The sequence below is a fragment of the Lathyrus oleraceus genome, chromosome 5 (assembly GCF_024323335.1).
Source record: "Lathyrus oleraceus cultivar Zhongwan6 chromosome 5, CAAS_Psat_ZW6_1.0, whole genome shotgun sequence".
NCBI classification, from domain to species: Eukaryota; Viridiplantae; Streptophyta; class Magnoliopsida; order Fabales; family Fabaceae; genus Lathyrus; species Lathyrus oleraceus.
The window spans coordinates 556,335,159-556,362,371 of record NC_066583.1 but is presented as its reverse complement, the minus strand read 5'-3'; the positions used below and the strand labels follow the sequence as shown (position 1 = coordinate 556,362,371).

The window sequence follows — 27,213 nt, the reverse complement described above, 5'->3', positions numbered from 1 at the left end:
GAAACCTTAACCTTCAACCAACCCGGTTTTCTGAAGCAGAGCTTTGATCTCATAATATATTCCTCAGTGGGTTTTCTCTTCAGACAGTGCAACCTGACAGATGTTCAAGCAGATACAGCAGTTCTGATTTCCATGTCACTGCATTGCATCACACCATTTTGCATTCACATCATTCAACACATGTTTATCTATTTCCAGGGGCTGATATCTTCTTCTTGATTCTAGTCGGGGTTTTACTTACACTTTTTATCTGACGAGAGACTTGAATCAAGGGGTTAGAATACCTTTTGGAATTGATAAACATGTCATTGCATTTCCATATCAATAGCATGTCTTGCATAACAGGTACCGACGCGGTGTTCATTTTGTTGGGTGTTCCACTAGCAGGATAGCTGACTCAGGAATTCACCGGTACGGCACCCGCAGAAATCAACAGAGAGCTATGGAGGGCCTACAAGCAAAACTCGCCGAGATGAGAATTCGCATGAACAAATTCATGGATGTGGTTCAGGGAGTAGCTCAAGGACAGCAAGAGCTCAGACAGATGATGCAGAGGAATTCCGCCACTAATCAACCAGAGACGGTAACTGACCCTCCAGCTGGAGAGGTTAACGGACCCAGTGGACCGGGGCCTACCCTGATCCCACATGTCAACTCCGGTCAACAGCCCGTCCATGATGATCAGGACGATCAGTTCACCATGATGTAGGAAGACTTTGGCATGGGCCATGGCATGGACCCCATGTTCAGGAGATTAGAGGAGAGGCTTAAGTCAGTGGAAGGACAGAATCCTCTAGGGGTAGACATTGCTGACTTGGGGTTGGTCCCAGGCGTGAGGGTGCCACCGAAATTCAAGGTTCCGATATTTGACAAATACAATGGCGACTCTTGCCCAAAGACCCATGTGCAAGCCTACTTCCGTAAAATGGTTGCATATTCTGATGACGAGAAGCTACTTATGTGCTTTTTCCAGGACAGCCTGGCTGGGGCATCACTAGAATGGTATATGAGGCTGGACAGAGCCCACATCCGTTGCTGGAGGGATTTGGCTGAGGCTTTCGTAAAGCAATATCAGTACAACGCAGATATGGCGCCTGACAGAACCCAACTTCAGAATCTGTCTCTCAAAAGCAATGAGTGCTTCAGGGAACATGCTCAGCGCTGGAGAGAGACAATTTCCCGTGTTCAACCTCCTATGTTCGAGAAGGAGATGGCTAACATGTTCATGAACACTCTGCCCGGACCTTACTTGGAGCGCCTGGTGGGTTGCAATGCCTCCAACTTTGCTGATGTAGTCTCTACCAGTGAGAGGGTGGAGAACTATTTGAAGACATGCAAGATTCAGAGTGGAGTTGGATCATCATCAGGTGTAAAGAAGCCATTCATACAGGGATAGAAGCGGAGAGAGGGGGATGTCAATTCTTTGTCTTCATATCAGAACAAGGGTATCAAGAGGAACAGCTTCCAAAATTATCATCCACAACCTTATGTCACAGCTGTGACCATTCCGGCTGCAGCACCGGTGCAACAACAACAGCCACAACGTCAACTAAACCAGTATCCACAACAGCAACAGGGTAACAGACTCGCCTACCAATAGAGGCAAAGGATGATGGACAGGCGTTTCGAAACTCTTCCAATGTTGTACGCTCAGTTGCTTCCTAGCCTTCAACAACTACAACTTGTGCAGTTACGTACTCTGGCTCCTCCTGTTGACAGGCTTCTAGTGGGATATGACACCAATGCTAGGTGTAACTTCCACTCTGGGGCACCTGGCCACAATATTGAGAACTGCAAAGCTAAGCACGTAGTTCATGACCTCATTGACTCAAAGGCCATCAACTTTGCGCCGGCTCCCAATGTCGTCAACAATCCCATGCCGCAGCATGGTGGTGCAAATGTTAATATGCTGGAAGGAGAAGCCAAGTCCATCAAGGATGTGTTGAAGTTGAAGACTCCGCTGTTGGAGATTAAAGAACACTTGCTGAAGGCCGATGTTTTCCCCGGTTGTGAGAAGGGTTGTTTGGATTGTGCTACAAAGAGTGAAGGTTGTTTGAAGCTGTAGCAGGGTATCCAGGCCTTGCTTGACAATGGTATCCTCCAGGCTGAAGATTTGTTTGTCCAAGAGTCTATTGAAGGGGTTGCTGAAGAGGTGTTTGAAGATGTTGCTGATGAATTCATAAATGTTGATCCGGTTGATTGTATAATTCCTGATAATGTATTTAATTTCCCCAATGTTGTTGCTGATGTTCCAAACATTATGGTTGATTCTGATGTAATTGAACTTGATTTCGATGTTTCGGATGTTTATGTTTCAATGAATGAGATTTCTGAGTACGACTGTGATGTTGCTACTATCACCATTTTCTATCCAACTGCTCATATAAGTGTGCCAGAAGCGCAACCAGTGCGACCATCCACTATGACCATCACTACCCCTGGTCCTTTACCTTTCACCAGTGAAAGGGCCATTCCTTGGCATTATGGGGGGAGTGTATATACGCACGATCGTGGAGTGGAGCAGTCACTAGAAATAGAGGAGAAGTTTGGATCTGAAGTTAAGATAGTAGATCCCGCAGTGGATAATGTTGGTGGAATCGGGCGATTCACCTGGAGTGGAAGACTGTTCTCACCACCCGTTACCCAGGCTGATAATGCTGACGTCGCGGCGAAAGCCAAAGGCAAACAAGTTGTGAATGAGGGTACCTCTGCACCCCAGGCTGGTTCTGAGCCTACTTTTGTGAAGGATGTGGACGAGCTCCTGAGAATCATAAAGAAAAGCGACTACAAGGTAGTTGATCAGTTAATACAGACGCCGTCCAAGATATCTATTCTCTCACTCCTGTTGCATTCAGAGGCACACAGGGAGGCGCTTCTGAAGGTTCTTAATGTTGCATATGTGCCTCAAGAGATCTCAGTAAACCAATTAGAAGGGATCGTTGCAAATGTTCATGCAAGCAACAGGTTGGGTTTTACTAATTCCGACTTAACACCAGCTGGGCGCAATCATAACAAGGCTTTGCACATCTCAATGGAATGCAAAGACACTGTGTTATCACATGTTCTGGTGGATACAGGTTCCTCTCTCAATGTGTTACCCAAGAGGGCCCTGTCAAGGTTAGAAGTAGAAGGCTTGGTCTTGAAGCCTTCTGATCTCATTGTGAGAGCCTTCGATGGTTCTAAGAGGTCGGTGTTCGGAGAGGTAGAATTGCCAATTCTAATTGGATCGCAAACCTTCAACAACGTCTTCTATGTGATGGATATCAGTCCCTCGTACAGTTGCCTGCTGGGTCGTCCTTGGATCCACAATGCTGGGGCAGTCTCCTCAACTCTGCATCAAAAGATCAAACTCCAGGTCAACAGACGAATTATCATTGTATGTGGTGAGGAGGACATTCTGGTCAGTAACCTGTCTACATTCAAGTACGTAGATGTAGAAGGTGAAATTCATGAGACCCTGTGTCAGGCCTTCGAGGCAGTTCAGATCTAGGATGCAGCTCTGGTGGAAGAGGTTAAAGCGGGTGCCTCTATCTCGTCATTCAAGCAGGCACAGTCTTTGGTAGATTCAGGTGTTGCTCCCGGTTGGGGACGTCTGTTGGAATTACTGGTGAAAGAAGACAAGTTCGGGATTGGGTATTAGCCAACTCTGACTTCTACAACTTCAGCGCCTCAGACTCGTCAGGGGCCTATTACTTTCTCCAGTACTGGCATCATTCAGTATGGCCAGATCTCTGCAGTCAACGAAGAAGATGGGGATAGTGATTGCGACATTGACAATTGGGTGCGTCCGAGGATCCCGGGTGAAGTCATCAATAATTGGTCTTCTAAAGAGATTGTCCAAGTCACTCTTCTTGAAGAGTAATTTTTCTTGTTTGTTCATGCATGTCCAAGTCTTACGTTCCGCCCAGGGCGTAATGACTCATTGTAGGGCTCATCTATGTGAATACCTGCATTGTTTATCATAAATAAAGGACGTCTTTTGCATTCAAAAAATTTGTTCACTGTCTTTCTATTTTTGCAGTTTTCAAAAACCAAAAATCAAAAAAATATATTGTCGTAAAGAGGGTTGTCCTCCGGTCAAGCAGAAGCTCAGAAGAACAAGACCAAAGATGGCTGTCAAGATAAAGGAAGAAGTGCAAAAGCAGTTGGATGTAGGGTTTCTAGCAGTTACCAATTATCCGCCATGTGTTGCAAATATCGTTCTCGTACCTAAGAAGGATGGAAAAGTACGGATGTGTGTTGACTACTGGGATTTGAACAGATCTAGTCCTAAAGACGATTTCCCATTACCTCACATCGATGTTTTGGTGGATAACACGGCTCAGTTCTCGGTATTCTCCTTCATGGATGTTTTTCTGGCTATAATCAAATCAAGATGGAACCAGAAGACATGGAGAAGACAACTTTCATAACCCCATGGGGCACCTTCTGCTACAAGGTGATGCCGTTTGGTCTGAAAAACGCTGAGGCAACATATCAACGAGCTATGGTAACTCTTTTCCATGATATGATTCATCATGAAATCAAGGTTTATGTGGACGATATGATTGCCAAATCTCAGACAGAAGAAGAACATCTGTTGAATCTGCGGAAACTGTTCGAGCGGTTGAGGAAATTCAAGCTGAGGCTTAATCCGAACAAGTGTACTTTCGGGGTGAGATCTGGAAAGTTAATGGGCTTTATCGTTAGCGAAAAAGGGATTGAGGTGGATCCTGACAAGGTGAAAGCGATACAAGAAATGCCTGCGCCAAGAACAGAAAGACAAGTCTGTGGTTTCTTAGGGAGGTTGAACTACATTGCAAGGTTCATCTCTCACCTAACATCCACGTGTGAGCCAATTTTCAAGTTGTTGAGAAAAGATCAGGCTATCAGGTGGAATGATGATTGTCAAAGGGCTTTCGAGAAGATAAAGGAGTATTTACAGAATCCTCATATCCTTATGCCTCCAGTCCCAGGGAGACCGCTGATTATGTACTTGACAGTACTTGACAATTCCATGGGTTGTGTTCTCGGTCAACACGACGAGACATGTAGGAAAGAGCATGTCATCTACTACCTGAGTAAGAAATTCACAGACTGTGGGTCGAGATACTCAATGCTTGAGAAGACATGTTGTGCACTTGCATGGGCTGCTAAGCGTTTGAGACAATACATGCTGACTCACACAACCTTACTGATCTCAAAGATGGATCCAGTCAAGTACATATTCGAGAATCCAGCTCTCACCGGAAGGGTTGCTCGTTGGCAAATGGTACTGATAGAGTACGACATCCAGTATACATCCCAGAAAGCCATCAAGGGGAGTATTCTGTCAGACTATCTTGCTCAATAACCTATTGAAGACTATGAGCCGATGAAGTTCGATTTTCCTGATGAAGACATCATGTTCCTCAAGATGAAAGACTGTAAAGAGCCAGTTGTTGAAGAGGGACCTGATCCAGATGAAAAATGGACTTTAACGTTCGATGGGGCCGTCAACGCCAGAGGAAGTGGAATTGGTGTTGTCATTACCACTCTGAAAGGTGCCCACATACCTTTCACCGCTCGTCTGACCTTCGAGTGCACCAATAATGAAGCTGAGTATGAGGTCTGCATCTTGGGTATTGAGCAAGTCATTGATTTGAGAATCAAGACTTTGGACATCTTTGGAGATTCAGCTCTAGTGATCAATCAAGTGAATGGTGATTGGAATACTCTCTAGCCTATTCTGGTCCCCTACAGAGATTACACGAGAAGACTGTTGACTTTCTTCAGAACAGTAAAGCTGTATCATATACCTCATGATGAGAACCAGATGGCAGATTCTCTTGCTACTCTATCCTCCATGATCAAGGTGATTCGTTGGAACCATGCTCTCAGGATCGATGTTATGCGCCTTGATAGGGCCGCGTATGTGTTTGTTGCTGAACTGATAGTTGATGACAAGCCCTGGTATCACGACATCAAGTGCTTTCTGAAGAATCAAGAGTACCGTGCAGGGGCATCCAACAACGACAGAAAGACTTTGAGAAGATTGGCAGGCAGTTTCTTCTTGAACAAAGACGACGTGTTGTATAAGAGGAACTTCAACATGGAATCTGATTGTTTCAAATATGCTCGGAAATGTCATAAATGCCATATTTATGCTGATAAGGTGCATGTGCCGCCAAATCCTCTGAATGTGATGTCTTCGCCGTGGCCGTTTGCTATGTGGGGCATTGATATGATTGGAAAGATTGAGTCGACTGCTTCCAATGGGCATCGCTTCATCCTTGTTGCCATCGACTATTTCACCAAGTGGGTCGAAGAAGCGTCATTTGCAAAGGTCACCATACATGTGGTTGCCCGATTCATCAAGAAAGAAATCATTTGTCGCTATGGGATTCCTGAAAGAATCATTACTGATAATGGTTCTAATCTCAATAACAAAATAATGAAGGAGTTGTGCCAGAACTTCAACATTCAGCATCACAATTCTTCCCCTTATCATCCTAAGATGAGTGGTGTTGTTGAGGCAGCAAATAAGAACATAAAGAAGATTGTGCAGAAGATGGTCGTTACATACAGAGATTGGCATGAGATACTACCCTTTGCCTTGCATGGGTACCGTACTTCAGTATGTACGTCGATCGGGGAAACCCCTTACTCCCTCGTGTATGGTATGGAAGCAGTCCTACCGGTTGAAGTGGAGATTCCTTCTCTAAGAGTCCTGTTGGATGTCAAGTTAGACGAAGCTGAATGGATTCGAACGAGGTTCAATGAGTTGAGTCTTATAGAAGAGAAGCGAATGGCAGCCATTTGTCATGGGCAGTTGTATCAAAGTCGGATGAAGAGAGCCTTTGATCGGAAAGTGCGTCCTCGGTGTTTCCAAGTCGGAGATTTGGTGTTGAAAAGGATCCTTCCTCCTCAGACAGATCACAGGGGCAAGTGGACTCCTAACTATGAAGGACCATATATTGTCACCAAGATTTTTGATGGTGGAGCCTTAATGCTTGCAACTATGGATGGTGAAGACTTCACTTCCCCTGTGAACTCAGACGCAGTTAAAAAATACTTCGCATAAAATAAACCCGCTGGACAATAAAAAGAATAGTCCAGGCAAAAAATGGGCATCCCGACGAACCAAGAAAATGAAAAGGTTCGGGAAAAAGTTAGGGATTAAAAATGAAAAGATTGTACACCCGGTAAGTTGAAAACCTGAAAAGGCAACTTAGGCAAAAATGGGTATCCCAGTGGATTGAAAACCCGAAAGGGCGATCCAGGCAAAAGTTAGGGATTATGCGAATGACTGCGTTCTGAGTAGTTCTGAATCTCATCATGTGTCGATAATCGGAAACTTTCGAAGGATAGGAAACAGTCCAATCACCTTTTTCAGAAAGCTGATCATCTGGAGGATCTTGAAGACGAGCGAGTCATAGCAGAATCGGAACCCGATAGAAATCCATTTCACATTGCCATTAGATTAATTTCTGTTTTTATCTTTTGTGCAATTACCTCTTTCCAGGGATTGCTTCCTGATGTAAATGCCTATTCAGAGGCCATTCAATCAATGAAATCATGTTATTCAGAATATCTCTGTTTTCATTTTCATTTTACTGTTTTGTTTGCAAAAATGATGTCCGAATTTTTGATAAACATTGCATCATGAAACATAAGAGCTTTACAGGTACATGCTCAATAAACATTTAAAATTGCTGTAAATTTTAAGTGCTTTGGATCGTCCATTCAGAACAGGTACACTCGGGGCATTTCCTTAAGGTTCCCAGCAGACGATCGCGATTGCTTTTCTTCAACAGTTGGAGTTTGGTATCTTATCCCTGCATAGTTGATCCGAGCATTGGATTCTTCAATCCCCAGCAGGTTCTCACTACCGTACTTCCCCAAGCGGTTGTTTCAGACTATACACTCCCCAGTAGAGTTGACAATGCCAGACTGTGTATCCCCAGCGGAGTTGACAGTGCCAGACTGTATCTTCCCAGCAGAAACAGTTGCTCCTTAGAGCCCGAGGCCAGATAATGAAATCGACGCTAGATCCATGGTCTCTTTCCTTGAAGCAGAATCTTGGTACCGCATCGGTGTTTGCTTCCCCTGCTGAGTCGTCTCTCTCGCAGGTTATGGTTGCCAGAACCACAGTCGCTTTCCTCAACATCACGCTTTCAGTGTCATTCTCTCCCCAGTCAGAGTCTCGGTATTTCGTTATTGCCAGAACACTGTGTGGCCGGTCATCTCCCCACAGAGTTCATTATGTTGTACATCTCCAACAGCATTGCCAGGGTCCAGAAGATTGTAATCATTTTCCCGGCAGGATTCCTTGCCTCGGCTTGGCATTCTCCCCAACATTTTACATCCCTGCATGTAGAATCATATCGCATTGCATCCTCCCAAATCGCGTAGCATTTCCACTTTCATGGAACATTACGCCATCGAAAAATTCAAACATATGCATATAAAGCATAGAACATTCTCGGTATCCCAAGTGATAAACCAGAAGCTTGTTTCCAGTACTCAGATTGAAGGTTGTTCATGACTTATTATCCCCAGCATAGGTCGTTGGCCCACGTGCCGCCTCAATTATCATTGTTTCCCTATTTCTGCCGATGCTGACAGGCATGAAAGTTTTCCGGTATTCAGACCGAAGTGGCACTCAGGCCAGTTTTCCGATGTTCAGATCGAAGAAGTTTCTGACATTCAGGTCGATGCAACTTGTGGCATTCAGGCCAGTTTCCGGTATTCAGACCGAAGTGGCATTCAGGCCAATTTTCCGGTATTCAGACCGAAGTGGCATTCAGGCCAGTTTTCCGATGTTCAGATCGAAGAAGTTTTCGACGTTTAGGTCGACGCAACTTGTGGCATTCAGGCCAGTTCCCGGTATTCAGACCGAAGTGGTATTCAGGCCAATTTTTCGATGTTCAGATCGAAGAAGTTTCCGACGTTCAGGTCGATGCAACTTGTGGCATTCAGGCCAGTTTCTTCCGGTATTCAGACCGAAGTGGCATTCAGGCCAGTTTTTCCGATATTCAGACCGAAGTGGCATTCAGGCCAGTTTCCTGGTGTCCAGACCGACGTTTAATAATCTCATGTCTTCCGATGCTCAGATCGAAGTCATTTCCAGTATTCAGACTGATGAGCGGCATTCAGGCCATGGTTATTCCTGTGTTACCATTTATTTTGGTATTCAGACTACCATCTTTTTCGGTGTTCAGACCGATTCTCACCGTACCAGACTGATTCTTTTTTTAAAAAAACCACCTCTTTGCCGATTCTGACAGACATTGTTACTTCATCTTAAATTTTGTGTGTTATTTCATTGGAAATTGAGTACAAAAGTGTAACATTGGTCAAAGGATTATTTTGTAAAATATATTAATTTACTTTCTCATTATTAGTATATGTTTCGTTACGATTTAAACATGTATCCGATTCTTTCGATAACGGTTCGGGATAGACGACTGTCGACCTAGAATTTCTTTCGCTTACCACAGTAAATATTTTCAAAATAAAAATTTTAATTGAAGAAAATTTTGTTTTTTGTCTATTCACCCCCCCCCCCTTCTAGATCGTTACCCTCATCTTACAAGTGGTATCACGAGCACTTGTTTATCCTGTGCTTCAGAGTCGCTTATTAAATTATGGCTTCCGAACCTAAAATGGCGTATTATAAATCACATGTTTTCAATAGCGAAAGGTATGGTTATTGGAAGGATTGTATGTGTGTGTGTGTGTGTGTGTGTGTGTGTGTGTGTGTGTGTGTGTGTGTGTGTGTGTGTGTGTGTGTGTGTGCATGCACTATCATCTTTGATATGTTTTGAATGATGTGTATAAAAACCCCTCAAATCAACCTTGATCTTGGAGGGAAAATTCTAACTTGTTTTATCAATGAAACACCCAAAGAATGTGCAACTCAATTTGATTACAACAATCCTAAATTGGACCTTATCACTCTAATCTAGATGGCACTTAACAAAAATGATTATGTGTAATTGTTGAATGTATGAAGAGAAAAGGTTGAATATGATGAGACAATTCTTTGTATGTTCTTGTTTTCAAAATGTTAAGAAATTGTGCATGAATGCATATTTATATGTATGTGTGTGTACAAAAAATAACAAACAAAACAAATTTTTAGTCAAAAGTTATAAATTTTGTAAAATAGAACAAAATGTATTGACTCAAAATAAGTATGAGTCAATACATATAGGAGTCGATACATATAATAGGAGTCGATACCTTTAAGGAAGAAACATTTGCTTGAAAAAATTATCAGTAGGAGTCGACTCCAAACATGTGAGAACCAACTCATAAGCACTATGTATCGATCCACACCACTTACATTGTGTAATACCCCAAAATTTACCCTTCATTTTTTTTGGAAGCATGGGATTGTGTTTTACATTGCATCAGCATCATACTAGGTCATACTCATTACATACTGCATCAGTGGCTTGGGAAATCAGGGTTTGATTGATCACTCCTTACTAGAAGGAGCCCACACAAGGCAAGACTGAGAATTGAACTTCATTCTCCAATTATACAAGTCTGAAGGGGTTCCATATGTCTTATTGTGGTCCTCAGTTCATCAGTGGAAGATTCAGAGCTCTCAGAGTGTGCATATGGATTTAATCAGAAATCAGGGTTTCATGGCTATCCGTAACAGGCAAGGTTTAGTTGGAAGTAGAGGGGATCATTCATATCATGATTAGAGAGGCATCTTGGCCTAGGAAGATCCACAATTATCTCACAAAGATCCATTGGCAATCACTGCAATCAGTTCTTGATCATTTTGCCCTAAAACTAGGGTTTGGTTTAAAATCGGTTTATTTCTGATTCCTTGGGTGAAACTCTTTTCCATGGCCTCCATATGTCCACAAGGGTCTACATGCAAAAAATCAGCTCTTTATTTGAACCAGAGGTGCTTCAATTGATCAATGGAATCGAGAATCAGACAGTTTGGGAAAAGTCAATTGTGGGGCCATAAAAGTCAACTCCTGACATTTTAAAAGTAGAATCTCAAAATTCATGCCTAAGGGAGCCTACATGTGAAATTTGATCAAGGTTGGATCATGGATTCATCATTTAATCAGGAGTTGGAAAAGTTACTAAATTTGGAAATAGTTGACTTTCCATTTAAGGCAAGTTTTTATGGTTTTTGCACCCACTTTAAGCCCATTTTCCTTCAAGATTAAAGCTCCATGTGAACATTTCTCCAACATGAAAGTTGTTCCTCTTGTTCCAAGCTTTCTATAGATATAAAGTTTGTTTCATTTGGATTAAAATTGAGAAAGTTGTGCTTGGTCAAAGTAAGACATTAATTTAGGACACTTAAAAAAAATTCTAAGTCCAAAATCTGCAAGATTTGTCAAGACTTATGGGCCAGATTTCTTGCACTTCAAGGCATCTTTTGAAACTAATTTCTTCATGACAATTGTACCTTGACATGTCCTCTTTCACATCCTTTTAGAATCATCCCATTTGGATCATTGGTTTGAGAGATACACTCATCTAAAGTTGGTATCCTTGACTGAATTTTTTGACAACATTTAGGTCAAACTGGCCCAACCATTTTGCAGCTATGGAACCTGAACTTTATGGTCATTTTTCACATCTTTCCACTCATCATTTCAACTTGTGTTCAACATGAAATATGTTAAGCTCCATGCCCTCTTTCTACTGTTTGCATTGCCTTGCCATTTGGACATGTACTCATCAAGATACAAGGTCTTAAAGTCACCCTGTTGAACTGTTTTTATGCTGCAGCCAAACAACCAAGTCAGACCACAAAATTGACCAGCCCTTGCTTTTACCTCATTTGGCCATTTGCTTTATGTTCACTCACTTAAGCTTTGCTACATTTAGAACTTGCTCATACCACCCCCACTTTTTACATCATTTTGTCATGAACCAAAACAAATACTTCAAGCCCATGAACACTTAAAACCCTACATACTTAAACATTCTAAACCCTAATCTGAAAAATAGTGGCTGCAAAAGTTCAGAGCAAGCAAGGCAAGGAGCAAGAAATCCATCTCATTCCATTTCCATTTCACAAGTTTGCAAAGCACCTCTTTTTTCCTTCCATCCTTCCATCTTCAAGGGGCAATGGACCTTGCATCCACTATGTACCTTTACTTCTCCATTTTCATGACCATATATCCATGTTATCCATACTTCATGTTATTTTTTTTCATTTACTCCATGCTTACTTCATGCTATTTTCAATATGCCATGCTTGTTTCGTGCTAATTTTTGTTGTTAATACTGTGCCATGCTTGTCCATGAACCCTTTAATATGAGACATTGCTTTTAAGTTGGAATTTTGTAACATTATTTTTTTGTTGAATCTGGGTGCATGAAGCCCCCTTGTTGTTTGCTTTTCACCATGCTAAGGCCACTATTTTTAATGAAACAAAGCACCATTGTGTTCTACATGTTCCATACTTGAACTTTGGTTTTTACATCACATCATTTGGAGCTCTGTAGCATGAGATATTTCAATTTGAAGTTTGGAAAAATATCCCAGAATTCCCGCGTGCTGCATGTGTTTAGGGTTTTTTTTCATTTTTGCATGGAAGGACGCTTACGTGTCACGCTGCAGTTTCTTCGATTCCGTGCGCGCTCTACAATCTCGTCCGTCCAGCCAGTTTTTGTCCTTTAGTGCCCTTTTAATGAGCGTGACCAGTTGAGGGAAAGTCTACATGACTTAAATAAATGAACATTTTAATTGGGATGTCACGCTGACTTATCCTTGCTGGACCTGGGCCCTAGCGCGCATGCTTCTTACACCTCCGCCTGGCCCATTTCTCTTTTCACTTTCATTTCTTTTTTTATTTCCATTTTATTTTCTGTTTAGGTTTTAATTGTTTATTCATAAAAATACCAAAAAATATTTTTTACTTTCCTTAATGTTTTATTTAATTTGTTTAATTTTTATTTTTATATTTTATTTAATGTTAATATTTTATTTCAATTATTTATTTCAAGTGGTTCTTTTAAGCATACATATTTTTATTAATTTTATTTTCTTGACTTAAAATTATTTTTAATTTCTGATTTTTGGGATGAGGGTTGACCAATGTCTCATGGTCAACCTGACCTTTTATTGTAATTTTATTCCCCATTTTCAATTTATTTTAGATTTATTTTTGACCTAGTTTGCTTGGTTGACTTTTTCATTTGACTTCTGTTTTATTTCAATTAATTTATACACTAATTTCAATTATTTTTGAAATCTTTTTGGGGGGTGATGATGTCCTGGCCCCATGTTACTTAGTTTAATTTTTCATAATTTATTTGATTAATTTACTATTTATTTGACAATTTTCAAGTTGACTTGACTTTTCGGTTGACTTTTCTATGATTGATGTTTGACTTAGGGATTGCTTAGGGCAGTTGAAGAGATCTTTTGATCCTCCCTTGTTCATCTCATAGGCCATGTATTAGAGGCCTCTCATCTTGATTTTATTTGATCCTTGCATCATTTTCCGATTAAATTATTCAGTGACCCTTTGTGTGCATAGATTCACTTGTCTGATTCATCTGATATTTTTTATACTTGTTTCTTTCATCCATGCTTCTATTGTTTGATTGCTTAACATGTCTATACTTCTCATGCATTGTCTAATGCTTCATTATTTCATTCTTTGGTTACTTGATTTGATCATATGCTTGTTTATATATCTGATTGTTTGATTAACTGTGACCTACTTGTATGATTGTATGAGGCACATATTATTATTGTTTGATTGCCATGAACAACCCCCATTCATAACAAATGTATCCATCTCCCATAAAGTGTATAATGTTTATTCTTTCATTCTTTTTTCATCTGTTAATACAAGAAATAAAATGAACATCCGATAACCATTTCAAAACAAGATCAAAACCTCGATCCAACGTCGAGTAATCATTTCAAAACCTAACAGAACCAGCACGTATTCATCCATCCTTTTGTAAGTCGATTGCTTCAGGAATCGCCATTTCTCTTGTAAGTCGATTGCTTCATGCATCGCCATCTACCACCTGTAAGTCGATTGCTTCATGCATCGCCATCTACCCTTACCAGTGACTCTTCTCCTTGCTCCTTTTGTCGATTCTTGTCCCGTTTAGGTAACACCCATTAGGTAGAACCCTTTGTATGATAACATAGGTAGAATTCCCTTATTCTTTTGTATGATAACATAGGTAGAATTCCCTCATTCTTTGCATGCTAACATTAGGTAGATGTTCCCATTTGTAAATCCTAACACTTAAGTCCACATTGCATGACAACTCTAGGGCAGAGCTTCCCCATTTTTTTAGACCTTCCGTGCGTCTCCGATCATGTGGCATGTCACTCTGTTCTATTGCAAAGAGGTAATTGCCTAAGACTCGATTCAGCGAGCTGCGACACCTACTGCTAGGACGTGACACATTGCCCACTCTTCTTTGACACAACTGGTGTCCTCCTTTGTAAGTCCATGTTCAGATGGCAATCCCTATGTAGCTGAACTACGGCTTTCTCTGATTCTCATTCCAGATGAGATACGTAGGCATAAGACACGATGTCTTAGCGAGCACACTTCTCCTTAACCCACAGGTAGCCGAGCTACGAAGACTCTGATTCTCATATTCAGATGAGATACGTATGCAGTGGATGCGACATCCGTGCGAGTCATTTTCTTTTGACCCTTTTTTTAGTAAATAGTACATTAGATAAACACACATCCTTTAGATAAGAACAACAAGAGTGGATCTCGTAGAGTACTACGGATGCGTAGGGGTGCTAATACATTCCCTTCGCATAATCGACTTCCGAACCCAAGATTTGGTTGCGAGACCTTGTCTTTTCCTTTCCTTTCTCCAGGTTTACTTCGAGCGTTTCTTTTCCCTCCTTTGGGATAAATAACGCACGGTGGAGACTCTTCTGTCATTTCTCTTTTTCGCCGGTTGTTTTTTTTCGCAGGTTGCGACACATTGAAGGCAAAATTTGTATTTTAAAAAATCTTTCAGTTGGAGTCGACTCCAAACATGGATGAATCGTCCCATTGACATCGTGTATCGACTCATACCTCATATGTATCGATACTTTTAAGGCAAAATCTTTTATTTTTAAAATTCATTTAGTATGTATCAACCCATAGACTTGATGTATCGACCCATATATTTGTTTTTCATAAAAACTCATTTTCTTCACTATGTATCAACCTATTGAGTTGATGTATCACTCATAGACTTGTTTTTCATGAAAAATCATAATTTTGACTTGTAATGGTCTATCAAACCTGATTTTACGTGTCCTATTATGATAATGCACATCTTAGACATAGACAACAAGATTCAAAATACACAAATACTAAATATCATAATTTTGACATCATCTAAAATATATCTAAGAAGATAGTGCACTCACATTCTCAAGATACAGATGTAAACAGTTTTGCAAAGGATGTCTTGCAAATTGATCATGTCCTTTCCTTTGCATAGTGATTTCATCAACTCGACATACCCCAAAGACAAGTGGTGGTGGTGGTCATTGGGTTGAATGTTTGTAAATTTAAGCCTAAATATGTCCATAAGCTTCCTTAAAGAAACTTATAAAAATAAAAATAATAATTTATATCTGTTTTTATACTATTCTTAAAAAAACTTATACAAATAAAGTAAAAATTATTTATAAGATTTCTTAAAATTTTGAAAATGTTTCTTAAAATAAATTAAAGATGTTTAATTCAATAAAAATTTCAAATAGACAGGTTAAAATATGTTATAAATGACGTCCCACAAATAGACTCCACCTTCAACACTACCTCGTTATCTCTTTTTATCTGTCTTTACCTCAATTTTTTCCACAAATCCTTTTATTTGAAACCTATCTTTTAAAAGCATCTACGGTTTCACCATATAGATTTTCAAAAGCAATTTGTAATTCAGAATAATACATTTCATCAATAGGTTCATATTTAGAATGACTTATATTTTTCTTCTTATGATGATGGGCCATGAGGCAAAAATTTGTCTCTTCATCACTTTCACTTTAGCTACCTTCACTTGAGGATTCAATATTACTTTCCCAAGCTATGCATGCTCTTTTAGGCTTGCTAGACTTTTTGTATTGACTATCATTCTTAACTAATGGATAATCTGACTTATAATAAACGACTTTTTCATAATTAAAACATGAACATTTGGACTTTCCTTTCTTATTCTCATCTTGCTTTAAGGAGTTTTCTTGTCTTCTATAATTGATCATATTTTTGTCGGGGTGCTTCACTCGATTTCTCTTAATGTACTTATGGTACCGTTTAACAAACAACTTCATTTCTTCATCATCCAAATTCCCATTATCACCAGTTCCACTATCATCTTGATCTTTTGTAGAGAACTTAGAACTTGAAGTCACAAGAGCAATTGACTTCTTGTCTACATCATTTTCCTTGTTCTTTATCTTCTTATCATGCTTCTCAAAACAAATGAGTTATTGCTCATGTTCTTCAAGCTTACCAAACAAAGTAGTATTGTCTAATTTCAATAGGTTGTTAGTTTCTTTGATGGCGGTGACCTTAGGTTGTCATTCCCTATTAAGACATCTCAAAATTTTGTTAGTAGAAATTTCATTGGAAATCGGCTTACCAAGTGCATTCAAACGATTTATAAAATGAGTAAACCTCTTTTTCATATAGAAAGTGTTTTCACCATGCTTCATATGAAAGAGTTCAAACTCTTGATTCGAAGTATCATTTCTAGATTGTTTGACTCCATTTGTACCCTCATAGGCAACTAGTAATGAGTCCCACATAGCTTTAACGGTTTCGCAATGAGAAAGACGATATTATTCATCAATTCCTAAAGTGGAGATTAGAATATTCCTTGCTTTTCAATCATAAGACCACTTTTTCTCATCATAAGTATTTCATTGTGCTTCTGGTTTAGGTACGACAACATCATCCGCGTTGGTCCTAGTAATTTCAAATGGACCATTTTGGATGGAGTTCCATACATTTTTATCAATATAATTGATATAGATATGCATACAATTCTTCCAATAACCATAATTTTCACCATTAAAAACAAGCGCTTTATTATACGCCCCTTTAGGTTCATAAGCTATAATCTAATAAGCGATTTTCAAGCACAAGATAAATCGGTGCTCATGATACCACTTGTTAGACGAAGGCAATGATATAAAGGGGGATGAATAAATCACAAATAAACTTTTCTTCAATTAAAATTTTGTTTTAAAAATATTTACTATGGCAAGCTGAAGCAATTCCGGATCGACACTCGTTTATTCCGAACCATTATCGAAAGAATCAGATATGCATTTAAACTGTAACGAAATGTATACTAATGATGAAAAAGAAAATCAATATATTTTACAAAATAATCATTTGAACAATGACACACTTTGTAGTCAATTTTCAATGAATTAGGAAATAAAAATTGACACAAACAATTTATCAACACTTGGTGTGCAATAAACACCAAACTAATTTTCCTTTTTGTTGAAGATATGAAAAACCAATTGTAATTATTTAGATTGCAATTTATCTTTACAAAAAAGTTTGAATGACTTCAACACAACCAGAAAATTTAGTTTATCAAATTGCACACTAAGTGTATTATCAAAATATAAGGAGAGAGAGAGAGAGAGAGAGAGAGAGAGAGAGAGAGAGAGAGAGAGAGAGAGAGAGAGAGAGAGAGAGAGAACACCAAGATTTATTTAGAAAATTCTCCAATTGTCCTCACTATGGGCACGTCTGCCCCCAATTCGAAATAGAATTGAGATATGTAATTAATCTTTGCAAGAGTTGTATACAAGAGAAAAAGTAGAAATTCAAACCCCTAAACCTTATATTTGATGTTGATCCCAACTTCTTCTCTCCCCTTGATCTTAAGCAAGATCAAGTGACCCAAGACTTCCAAGTCGATCATTCGATTACCGCTACTCCTTTGACAAAAACCCCATTCTTCAAAGCTTTATCTCGACTGAATCCTTGTTGCAAAATCTTATACAAAAACCCCTCAAATCAACCTTGATCTTGGAGGAAAAACCCTAACCTGTTTTATCAATGAAACCCCCAAAGAATGCGCAACTTAATTTGATTACAACAATCTTAAATTGGACCTTATCAATCTAATCTAGATGACACTTAACAAAAATGATTATGTGTAATTGTTGAATGTATGAAGAGAAAAGGTTGAAGATGATGAGAAAATTCTTTGTATGTTCTTAATTTCAAAATGTTAAGAAATGATGCATGAATACATATTTATATGCATGTGTGTGTAGAAAAAATAAAAAATAAAACAGATTTTTAACCAAAAATTATAAGTTTTGTAAAATAGAACAAAATGTATTGACTCAAAATAAGCATGAGTCAATACATACGTCTGGGAGTCGATACATAGACTAGGAGTCGAAACCTTTAAGGAAGAAACATTTGCTTGAAAAAATCTTCAGTAAGAGTCGACTCCAAACATGTAAGAGTCAACTCATAAGCACTATGTATCGACCCACACCACCTATGTATCGATACATTTAAGGTAAAAATTTATATTTTAAATTTTTTTTCAGTTGGAGTCTACTCCAAACATGGATGAGTCGACCCGTTGGCATCGTGTTTCGACTCATACCTCATATGTATCGATATTTTTAAAACAAAATATTTTATTTTTAAAATTCATTTAGTATGTATCAACCCATAGGCTTGATGTATCGACCCATATATTTGTTTTCATAAAAACTCAATTCCTTCACTATGTATCAACCCATTGAATTGATGTATCACTCATAGATTTGTTTTTCATGAAAAAATATAATTTTGACTTGTAATGGCCTATCAAACCTGATTTTATGTGTCCTATTATGATAATGCACATCTTAGACATAGACAACAAGAATCAAAGTACACAAATACTAAATATCCTAATTTTAACATCGTCCAAAATATATCTAAGAAAATAGTACACTCACATTCTCAATACACTCACATTCTCAAGATACAAAATGATCATTTGAATGTCCTTTCCTTTGCCTAGTGATTTCATCAACTCGACATACCCCATCATCAACTCGACATGGTGATCGTTGTGTTGAATGTTTGTAAATCTAAACCTAAATATGACCATAAGCTTCCTTAAAGAAAGTTATACAAATAAAATGAAAATAATTTATATCTGTTTTTATACTATTCTTAAAAAAACTTATACAAATAAAATAAAAATTATTTATAAGATTTCTTAAAATTTTGAAAATGTTTCTTAAAATAAATTAAGGATATTTAATTCAATAAAAAGTTCAAATAAACAGGTTAAAATAGGTTATAAATCGGGTCCCACAAATCCACTCCACCTTCAACACTACCTCGTTATCTCTTTTTATCTGTCTTTACCTCAGTTTTTTCCACAAATACTACATTTTCATACAAAGAACAGAACCCATTTCATTGGAAGAATTTAAGCTTGAAAAAAAAATGCAAGACTTGCAGTTTTTTTTCATCTTAGAACAATAATACACAAATATTAATGGCGAAACAAATGGTACAAAACTTCACTGAACTAAATTAAAACACACTCTTCAACTTATTGAAAAATGGTTCTTGTTACAATCTTCCATGTTACTGTCATTATTTGTTTATAACTTCTGAATACGTAGTATAAAAACATTAAACTTTTACAACAGAAAAGACGTGATTGTTCTTTACTTGTCAGCTTTAATAAATAGAATCATAATCTTCATTTGATTTTTCTATGAAAATCTCAGTTGGTTCAGTGCATTCTCTCAAAGAATCATGACCCAGCTGAGCTCTTTCATTGTCACCAAACCCAAATATTTGGCCATGGTTAGTGACAACCACAGTGTGGTAAAGGCCAGTGCTGATTTGAGAAACATGGAAAGATCTCAATGTGGTTAACAGTCTTGGCTTTAAGATTTTGTCATTTACTCTTCTGTCTAAAAATCCTAGGCTGCCAAATCCCATCGAACCAAATGCGTAAACCAAACCTGATTCAAGTAGAATAAAGGTTTTTCTCTTTCTTGCACACACCTACAGGTAAATAATAATAATAGGATGAAAAACATTCACTCAGACAGACACCAGACACGGCACAGACAGATCAAATAGTAAACAGATCGAAGTAATAATACCTGAACGGCCACGTGATTCTTGAGACTAGACAAGATCTCTGGTCTTGTCTTCTCAATCTCATCACCATGGCCTAAAGCACCACAATATCCCTTACCCCATGTATATACCTGAACCATCCATATCAGAAAATCAAAAGCTATTCTCACAAGTGTGACAAGTAATAAAATTGAAAAAAATTCGTGACATGCGAAACTCACAATTCCATTTGAATCAAGTGCGGTTGCATGCTCGTCCCCAGCAGATACGCGGACAACATGAATACCTTTTCTTCTAAATTTCTGTATGCAACGAGGAAACAACTCGTCGTGTTGACTACCGTGACCGAGACAGAAATTAGAACCTGATCCAAAGGAGTATACTGATCCATCTTCTGTTACAGATAAGATATAGTTTGATCCGGCTGCAACCTGAACAACAGGGCCTATGTTAGCGAGGACTTCAACCATTTTGGCTATTGGTCTGTCCTGAGTGTCGCCAAGACCAAGTTGGCCGTGCGAGTTGTTTCCGCAAGTATACACATGACCTTGCCTAGTGAGGAAGACGGTGAAGTTTAGCCCTGTTGAAACCTGAGAGACATTCATGTTATTAAAACAGGCTTCTTGAATGCTGAAAATTTGGATAATTACATTTTGGTAGTTATTTTTATTGTAACTTGGAAGTTGGAACACACACAATGTCACAAATATATGACAAAACTACAACATTTTTATCGAAGAGACAAGAGCCCCCTTCAAATAACTTGGTAATGAACTATTCCTCAATATATAAATCTAAGATCAAAACATATTGCAAGGTAGAAAATATTATAAATAATGGAATCAAAGTGAGCTTGGGATCTGACAGGAACTTTGGTATTGTGGTTTGGTTTTTCCCCTTTCATAGCTAGCTTTTAAGGGAAGGTCACCCGACTACTTGGTTGCTCATCAAGATATTTAGACTAAAGTGGGATTAGATCATCCGATGAGAATTTAGATTGATATTAACTTTTAACGGTTTTTCAAATGTACAATGATACAAATGTTAAGAACCAATAAAAATAAATAATATATACTACAACAACCAAGTCTTATCCCACTAAGTGAGGTTGACTCCATGGATCAAATTCCGTCATATTCTATTCAAGACCATGTTTCTATCTAATTTGTTAATCTCTAGATCTTTCTTAATAATTTCTCTTATAATTTTTCACTGCTCTCCATCTGATCTACTCTCCTTACCACATGATCTTCAGGTCTTCTCTCTATATGACCAAACCACCTATGACTATTTTCCATCATCTTTTCTATTATAGGTGCTACCCCAACACCCTCTAATATTGTCATTTCTAATCTTATCTTTTTTAGTCTAACTACACATTCAACATCATCATCATCATCTCTGTTACACTAGTTTTATTCACATGTTGATTCTTAACTGCCCAACATTTGGTCTCGTACAAACATTGCAGGTCTTACCGATGTCCTATAAAATTTTCCCTTCAGCTTGAGCGGTACTTTTGTGTCACATAAAACTCATGTGGCTCTCCTCCATTTCATCCACCCACCTTGAATTCGCTGGTTTACATGTACTTTAGTTCTCTTTCGTTTTGTATTACGAATCCAAGATATTTAAACCACGTGACTTGTGGTATGATATGCTCTTCAACTTTCACCTCTAGGTTAGAAATACTTTCCTTTTGCAAAATTTACATTCCATATACTTTGTCTTACTTCTGCTTTGGCTCACACCATGTGTTTCTAAGACTCGTCTCCAAGTCTCCAACCTCTCATTTAAATCCTCCTTCGACTCTCCAATTCTTACTATATCTTCTTCAAAAAGCATACATCTCGATGTCAACTCTTGGATGTGTTTTGTGAGTACATTCAAAATTAGAGTAAAAAATTAAAGGCTTAGGATTGAACCATGGTGCAATTCTATTGAAATGGAAAAATTGTTCGTCTCTCCATCCAGTGTCCACACAATAGTCAATACTCCATCATACATATCTTGGATAGTTCAAACATAGACAATCCTAGCCCTTTTTCTTCTCTAGGGGTTCCACAAAATCTCTCGAGACACTCTATCATACGCCTTCTCCAAGTCAATGAAAATTAAGTGCAAGCCTTGTTGGTTCATTTGATACTGCTCCAACACACGCCGTAGTAGATACATCACTTCCATAGTTGACATCCCAGGCATAAAACCAAATTTATTATCAGTTACTTGAATCTTTTTTCTTAATCTCGGTGCAATCACTCTTTCCCATAACTTCATGAGATGACTCATAGTTTAATCCCCCTATAATTTATACAATTTTGTAAATCCCCTTTATAGATTGGAACTAAAGTGTTTCTTCTCCATTCATCTGACATTTGATTTGACCTCATAATTTCGTTAAAGAGTTTGGTGAGTCACTCAATGCGTTTATCTCCAAGAATTTTCCACATCTCGATAAGTATGTTGTCTGGTTCAACCGCCTTACTGTCACTCATCCTTTTCAATGCTTTTTTACCTCTTATTGTAAATCAGACGGTAGTAATTATAGTTTCGATCCTCTTCTCTAATATCAAGCTTGTTAGAGTCCGATGAGATGTATCCTTCATTAAATAAATTGTAGAAATACATTTTTCACCTACCTTTTAGATCCTTTTCCTAAACTAAAATTTTACCTTCTTCATCTTGAACACACTTCATTTGATTTAAATCTTGTCTTTCTTTTTTTCCCTTAGCAAGCCTGTCTATAAATTTTTCTTCCTCGTTGTTTCCTAAAGATGGATATAATCCGTCAAAAGTTTAGATTCTTACTTCAACCACCACTTCTTGATCTCTTTCTTAATTTTCTTATACTTTTTCCAAGTTTCAACATTTTTATACCTAGACCATTTGTTCAAACTTTTTTAGTCTAACTTTACTTTGAACACTTTCATTCTACCACCACGATTCTTTATCCCAAGGTCCAAAACTTCTTGATTCTCTTGACGTTTCTTTTGCTACTTTTCTAATCTCTTGTACCATTTTTTCCACATATCATTCTCACTTTCTTTTGGCTATCCAAACCCTCCCTTCAAGATCTTGTGTTGAAAATCTTTTTCTTTTTCACCCTTCAAATGTCACCACTTGATCCATATAACTATCATGTGACCTCTTCTCTTCTCTCTCCTCTTATCTCTTACATACATAACCAATACTCTATGTTGGATAGTCAAGTTTTCTCTAGGTATAACTTTCCAATAGATGCAGATATTCCTATCTAACTTCCTAATAAGAAATAAATTTATCTAAAAACATGTCGCCACACTCTTCTATGTGATAAAATGCTCATCTCTTTTCCTGAAACGTGTATTAGCTATTTTAAGATCAAAAGCCAACGAAAAAATCCAAAACAAAAAATTGAGTAATTAAGTATCCTATGTTGATCAAGATGAACCACTAATTAAATATGTGGTCCACCCTTACCATCAATTTCGTATGTTAGCATTGGTTATTGTTGGAAATTCCGCCTCATCACAATCCACCTTTAGCCACATAATTGTGGCATTTGGGTTGTCTTCATTGCACCCTCCAACACCTTCATTAGGTGTAAAGAAGTGGATTTAGTGTTACATTGTTTAGAGATATGACATTTGCAGTGTTTATAAAGTTTGGACAACCCTCATCTTACCAGCTGGTTTCGTAAGGTTGAGTTAAGCCCAACCAAATTCTAAGCGTTATTATTAACCAATCCTTTCTATAGTAAAGATCTAACTTTGATTAAAATTGCAAATCAATCCCCAATTAAGTCATTAGATTGACCACCTCTCCCTTCATCAAGTCAATCAATGTATTCCTTGATCAATCATAAAAACCACTATGTTTTCTCAAATTAACACACCTTATCTTCTTAATCTCCACCCTTGTCACTGCAAACACCAATTTTAATTTTAATGAAATGTGAAACGATAGTCAAATCTTTCCTATTGCAAGCTTCTCTTAATCTTAAAATAAACCAAGAGTTAAAAAGCAAAGTAACCAGGGATGAAGACATTGATTGTTTTTGCAAAGTAACCAGGGCTTATTATTTCAATTAGCCCACCACTTTTTTTTTATTGAGAAGAGCTATTACTTATTAGCATTCAATTAAAAACTTACCTTCCAGAATCTCGGTTATCATAGAAACACTGCGCTCTAGTATAATTAACATTCATTTCATTAAAATGCATTCTCTAGTTTGATAACTCCTCTTTCATTCCCACGTTAGAACCCCCTCCATTCAGCCAAAATTCCGACGAATCAATTTGGAAAAGTGCCGTGAATCGGTACGTGCAAACCAATTCACAGTTCCCTATATACTTCAGAACATTAAGTGACTGTGATTGAAACTACAAAATGAATTTTATTGGAGACTTCATGGAAAGGCTTGATAGCCAATTATAAACAATACCAGACAAGATAAAATATATAGCAAAAGATATCAGAGTAAAAACAATATTAACATGTAAAAGGAACCAACCATTAACTTTCATTCAACCAACAAACATGATGATGAAAGTATGATCTGCATTTTACCTGCTTGCAAGGAATCCCCGTTAAGGATTCAACAAGACGTGGCCTGAAAATTGCTCGATTTGTATCTCTATGACCACAGCAGAAATACGAATTATCTCCACACGTGAACACCTGCATAGTGAAAACGCAAGTTCACAATGGAAACATGTATTAATCATTTTACAATCTACAACAACAATTGGTTTCAATTTTCAAGAAAATAAAGCATTAATGGAACATGCATAGTAGTTTATTAGCTACAAACCTCTCCAGATTGCATAACAAAAGCTGCATGGTTATAGGAGGCCGACACATGTGCGACACGTGCCAGAGGTGGGAAGTCGATTTGGGCCAATGCTGGAAGCTGTGTTGTTTCAGAGCCTTGACCAAGTGCACCACACAAGCTAGAACCGCATGAATAGACCGAGGAGTTGCTGATCGCTAAGGTGTGATACTTTCCTGTTGTTATTTGCATCTGCCAATAAAATGTCATCCATCATTATCTACAACTCCACAACAGCTCTTCTTATAAAAGAAGAGTAACAATACTAAATACAAACAAGTACAAATGGTCTATGTATATATATATAATGAAATAAATATTACACTTCCTGATGGTGTCTCAACCACACCAGAGGCTTGTTCCACAGACTGCAAGAACCTCAAAACCCGCTTCCACTTTCCGCCGCATCGATCATACAACTCCTTTTGAGAATTCAAACTCATCTTACAAAAGATGGCATGAGAGCCACACAATTGAAATGCAGCATAGTCTACCAATGAGTTAAATTTAGAAGGGCACAAGCCATTAGTAGCACCAAAGGCTTTTGAAGTAAATTCCAAACAAATTAGGTCAATAGCACTGAGCTTCCCTGAACACATAATTTCCAAAAGCAAATATGAAGGTAATTCATCAAAGGAAAGAGCTCTATGACGATCTCCCATACTTGAAAATTGAAAATTGAAAATATTTTTCTCTCAACAGCAGATAGATTCACAGAAGTATCAAATTTTAAGACGAAATCTCAGGCAATTGAAGCAGCATATGAAAAACACATCATAAGGGAGAAAAATATGGGAAATTGAATAAGAAAAATTAGGTGTAAATGATTGGAAATCATACATCAGAAGAGAAGTAATCACGCCCCCAACAATTTCACCTTGAAAAATCGAAGATGAATTGAATACAAATCAAACACTGATCTAAAAATTTGAAGAAAAAAGTTAGGGTTTTGCGGAGTGTGTTTGCATATGGGGAATTTTGAAGTATAGGGTTTGTTTTAGAAAATGAGATTTTGGAGCTTTTGTGTGAATGAACGTTTGTGAGTGAAAAGGAAAGAGTGGGAAAGAAAAAACATGATGGTGTTTGTCGGTGATATTAAGGTTCCTTTTGTCATGTTTTGACGCGTGGCGCTCTCTCATTGAGCCACGTCATCATATGTTTGTTTGCTGTGTTTGAGGTACTAGTGTTGTTTGTAAACTATTGAAGCTATCTTTTTGGTGACACAGCTTGTTTCTAGCCATGTTCTAAAAAGGATAATCTCACTTTCTTTCTCTTTTTCTTCATGTTTTTTCTTTGTTTTAAATCTTCATTCTTAATTTTTCTTATGTACTCTTGTGTTTTGTTTTTTTGAATAAGCAAGTGTTAATGTTAATATGTTATCTTATCTTAGTGTTTTTAAGAATGTTAATGTTATGTTCTTATACTACTCCCTCTGTTTCAAACAATTTTCTTGTCTTTTAAAATACAGTGATATTTTTTTTTACTAACTTATTTTTATTTATTATATTTTAAATTATTTAATTATTTTACTATATATTATTAATAAAGTATTTTAATAAATACCATTTATTTTATAAGGAAATCAACACCACTAATCATTATGTGTGAAAATCTCAAAGAGAATACCTATTGAATTTAACATCATTGATTTATGTTTGGATATAATACATCTCTCTTAAATTATATGATTGTTTGGACATTTCACGCGAATTAAAAAACATAATTAATAAATATTTGAGAGTATATTAGGAAAAAAAATTAAATGTTATATTGGAATTATAAAGTGAGTTAGAATTTGAGACAAATTAAATTTTGCAAAGCATCTAATGGTTTGGAAGTGAGTTCTAAGACGAAATTGTTTTAGCCTCCTTCCAATCACATTAACACGGATCAGATCAAACATAATTCTCCTTACAAAATCTAACAACAATCACATTGAACCAATTAATGTTTGATATATTCGTATACACATAAAAGACAATTTTTCTATAAATCAATATTTTAAAATTCAGACCGGTCAATAACCCGATCAACTATTTGGTCGCTGAGTTACGGGTTAGATTCAGTCGGACCTTCTAACTTATAATTTAGTTTATACAAATAAAAAGAATTATGAAATAAAATCTTTGAGATAATTTAATAACTATAAAACTACAAAAAAAGTTCTATAAAATTATCTATACAAATAATTTGAATAAGAATCTTAAATCTTAACTAATTTGAATAATAATCTTAAATAAAATTTCAACTTCCAAACATACCAATTTGTTGATGGAATTTTTTACCCAAATAATCCAATTTTTTAAAAAAATCTCAAAATATTCC

The 27,213-nt window shown here is 37.5% G+C and overlaps 1 protein-coding gene across 2 annotated transcripts; it reads right to left on the bottom strand.

The window, feature by feature from the left end:
- Positions 1-19,508: 19,508 nt before the first annotated feature.
- LOC127086369 (uncharacterized) lies at positions 19,509-25,956 on the bottom strand. Of its 2 annotated transcripts, XM_051027122.1 has the most exons (7): positions 25,729-25,956; positions 25,212-25,477; positions 24,871-25,080; positions 24,627-24,737; positions 20,300-20,668; positions 20,102-20,209; positions 19,509-20,000 (listed from the first exon to the last, which is right to left on the bottom strand). In XM_051027122.1, exons 2-7 carry the CDS (start codon positions 25,329-25,331, stop codon positions 19,668-19,670), a joined length of 1,251 nt encoding a protein of 416 aa, XP_050883079.1. In that variant the 5' UTR covers positions 25,332-25,477; positions 25,729-25,956; the 3' UTR covers positions 19,509-19,667. The 2 variants fall into 2 exon arrangements, with proteins under 2 accessions (XP_050883079.1, XP_050883078.1); XM_051027121.1 differs by having other exon boundaries at positions 25,212-25,956.
- Positions 25,957-27,213: the final 1,257 nt, after the last annotated feature.

Coding starts and splice junctions, on each gene's coding strand:
- LOC127086369 (XM_051027121.1), bottom strand. CDS start 25,550: ATGGGAGATCGTCATAGAGCTCTTTCCTTTGATGAATTACCTTCATAT. Junction 20,669..24,626: donor CGGGGATTCCTTGCAAGCAG/GTAAAATGCAGA, acceptor AATGTCTCTCAG/GTTTCAACAGGGCTAAACTT. Junction 20,001..20,101: donor AGAATCACGTGGCCGTTCAG/GTATTATTACTT, acceptor ATTTACCTGTAG/GTGTGTGCAAGAAAGAGAAA.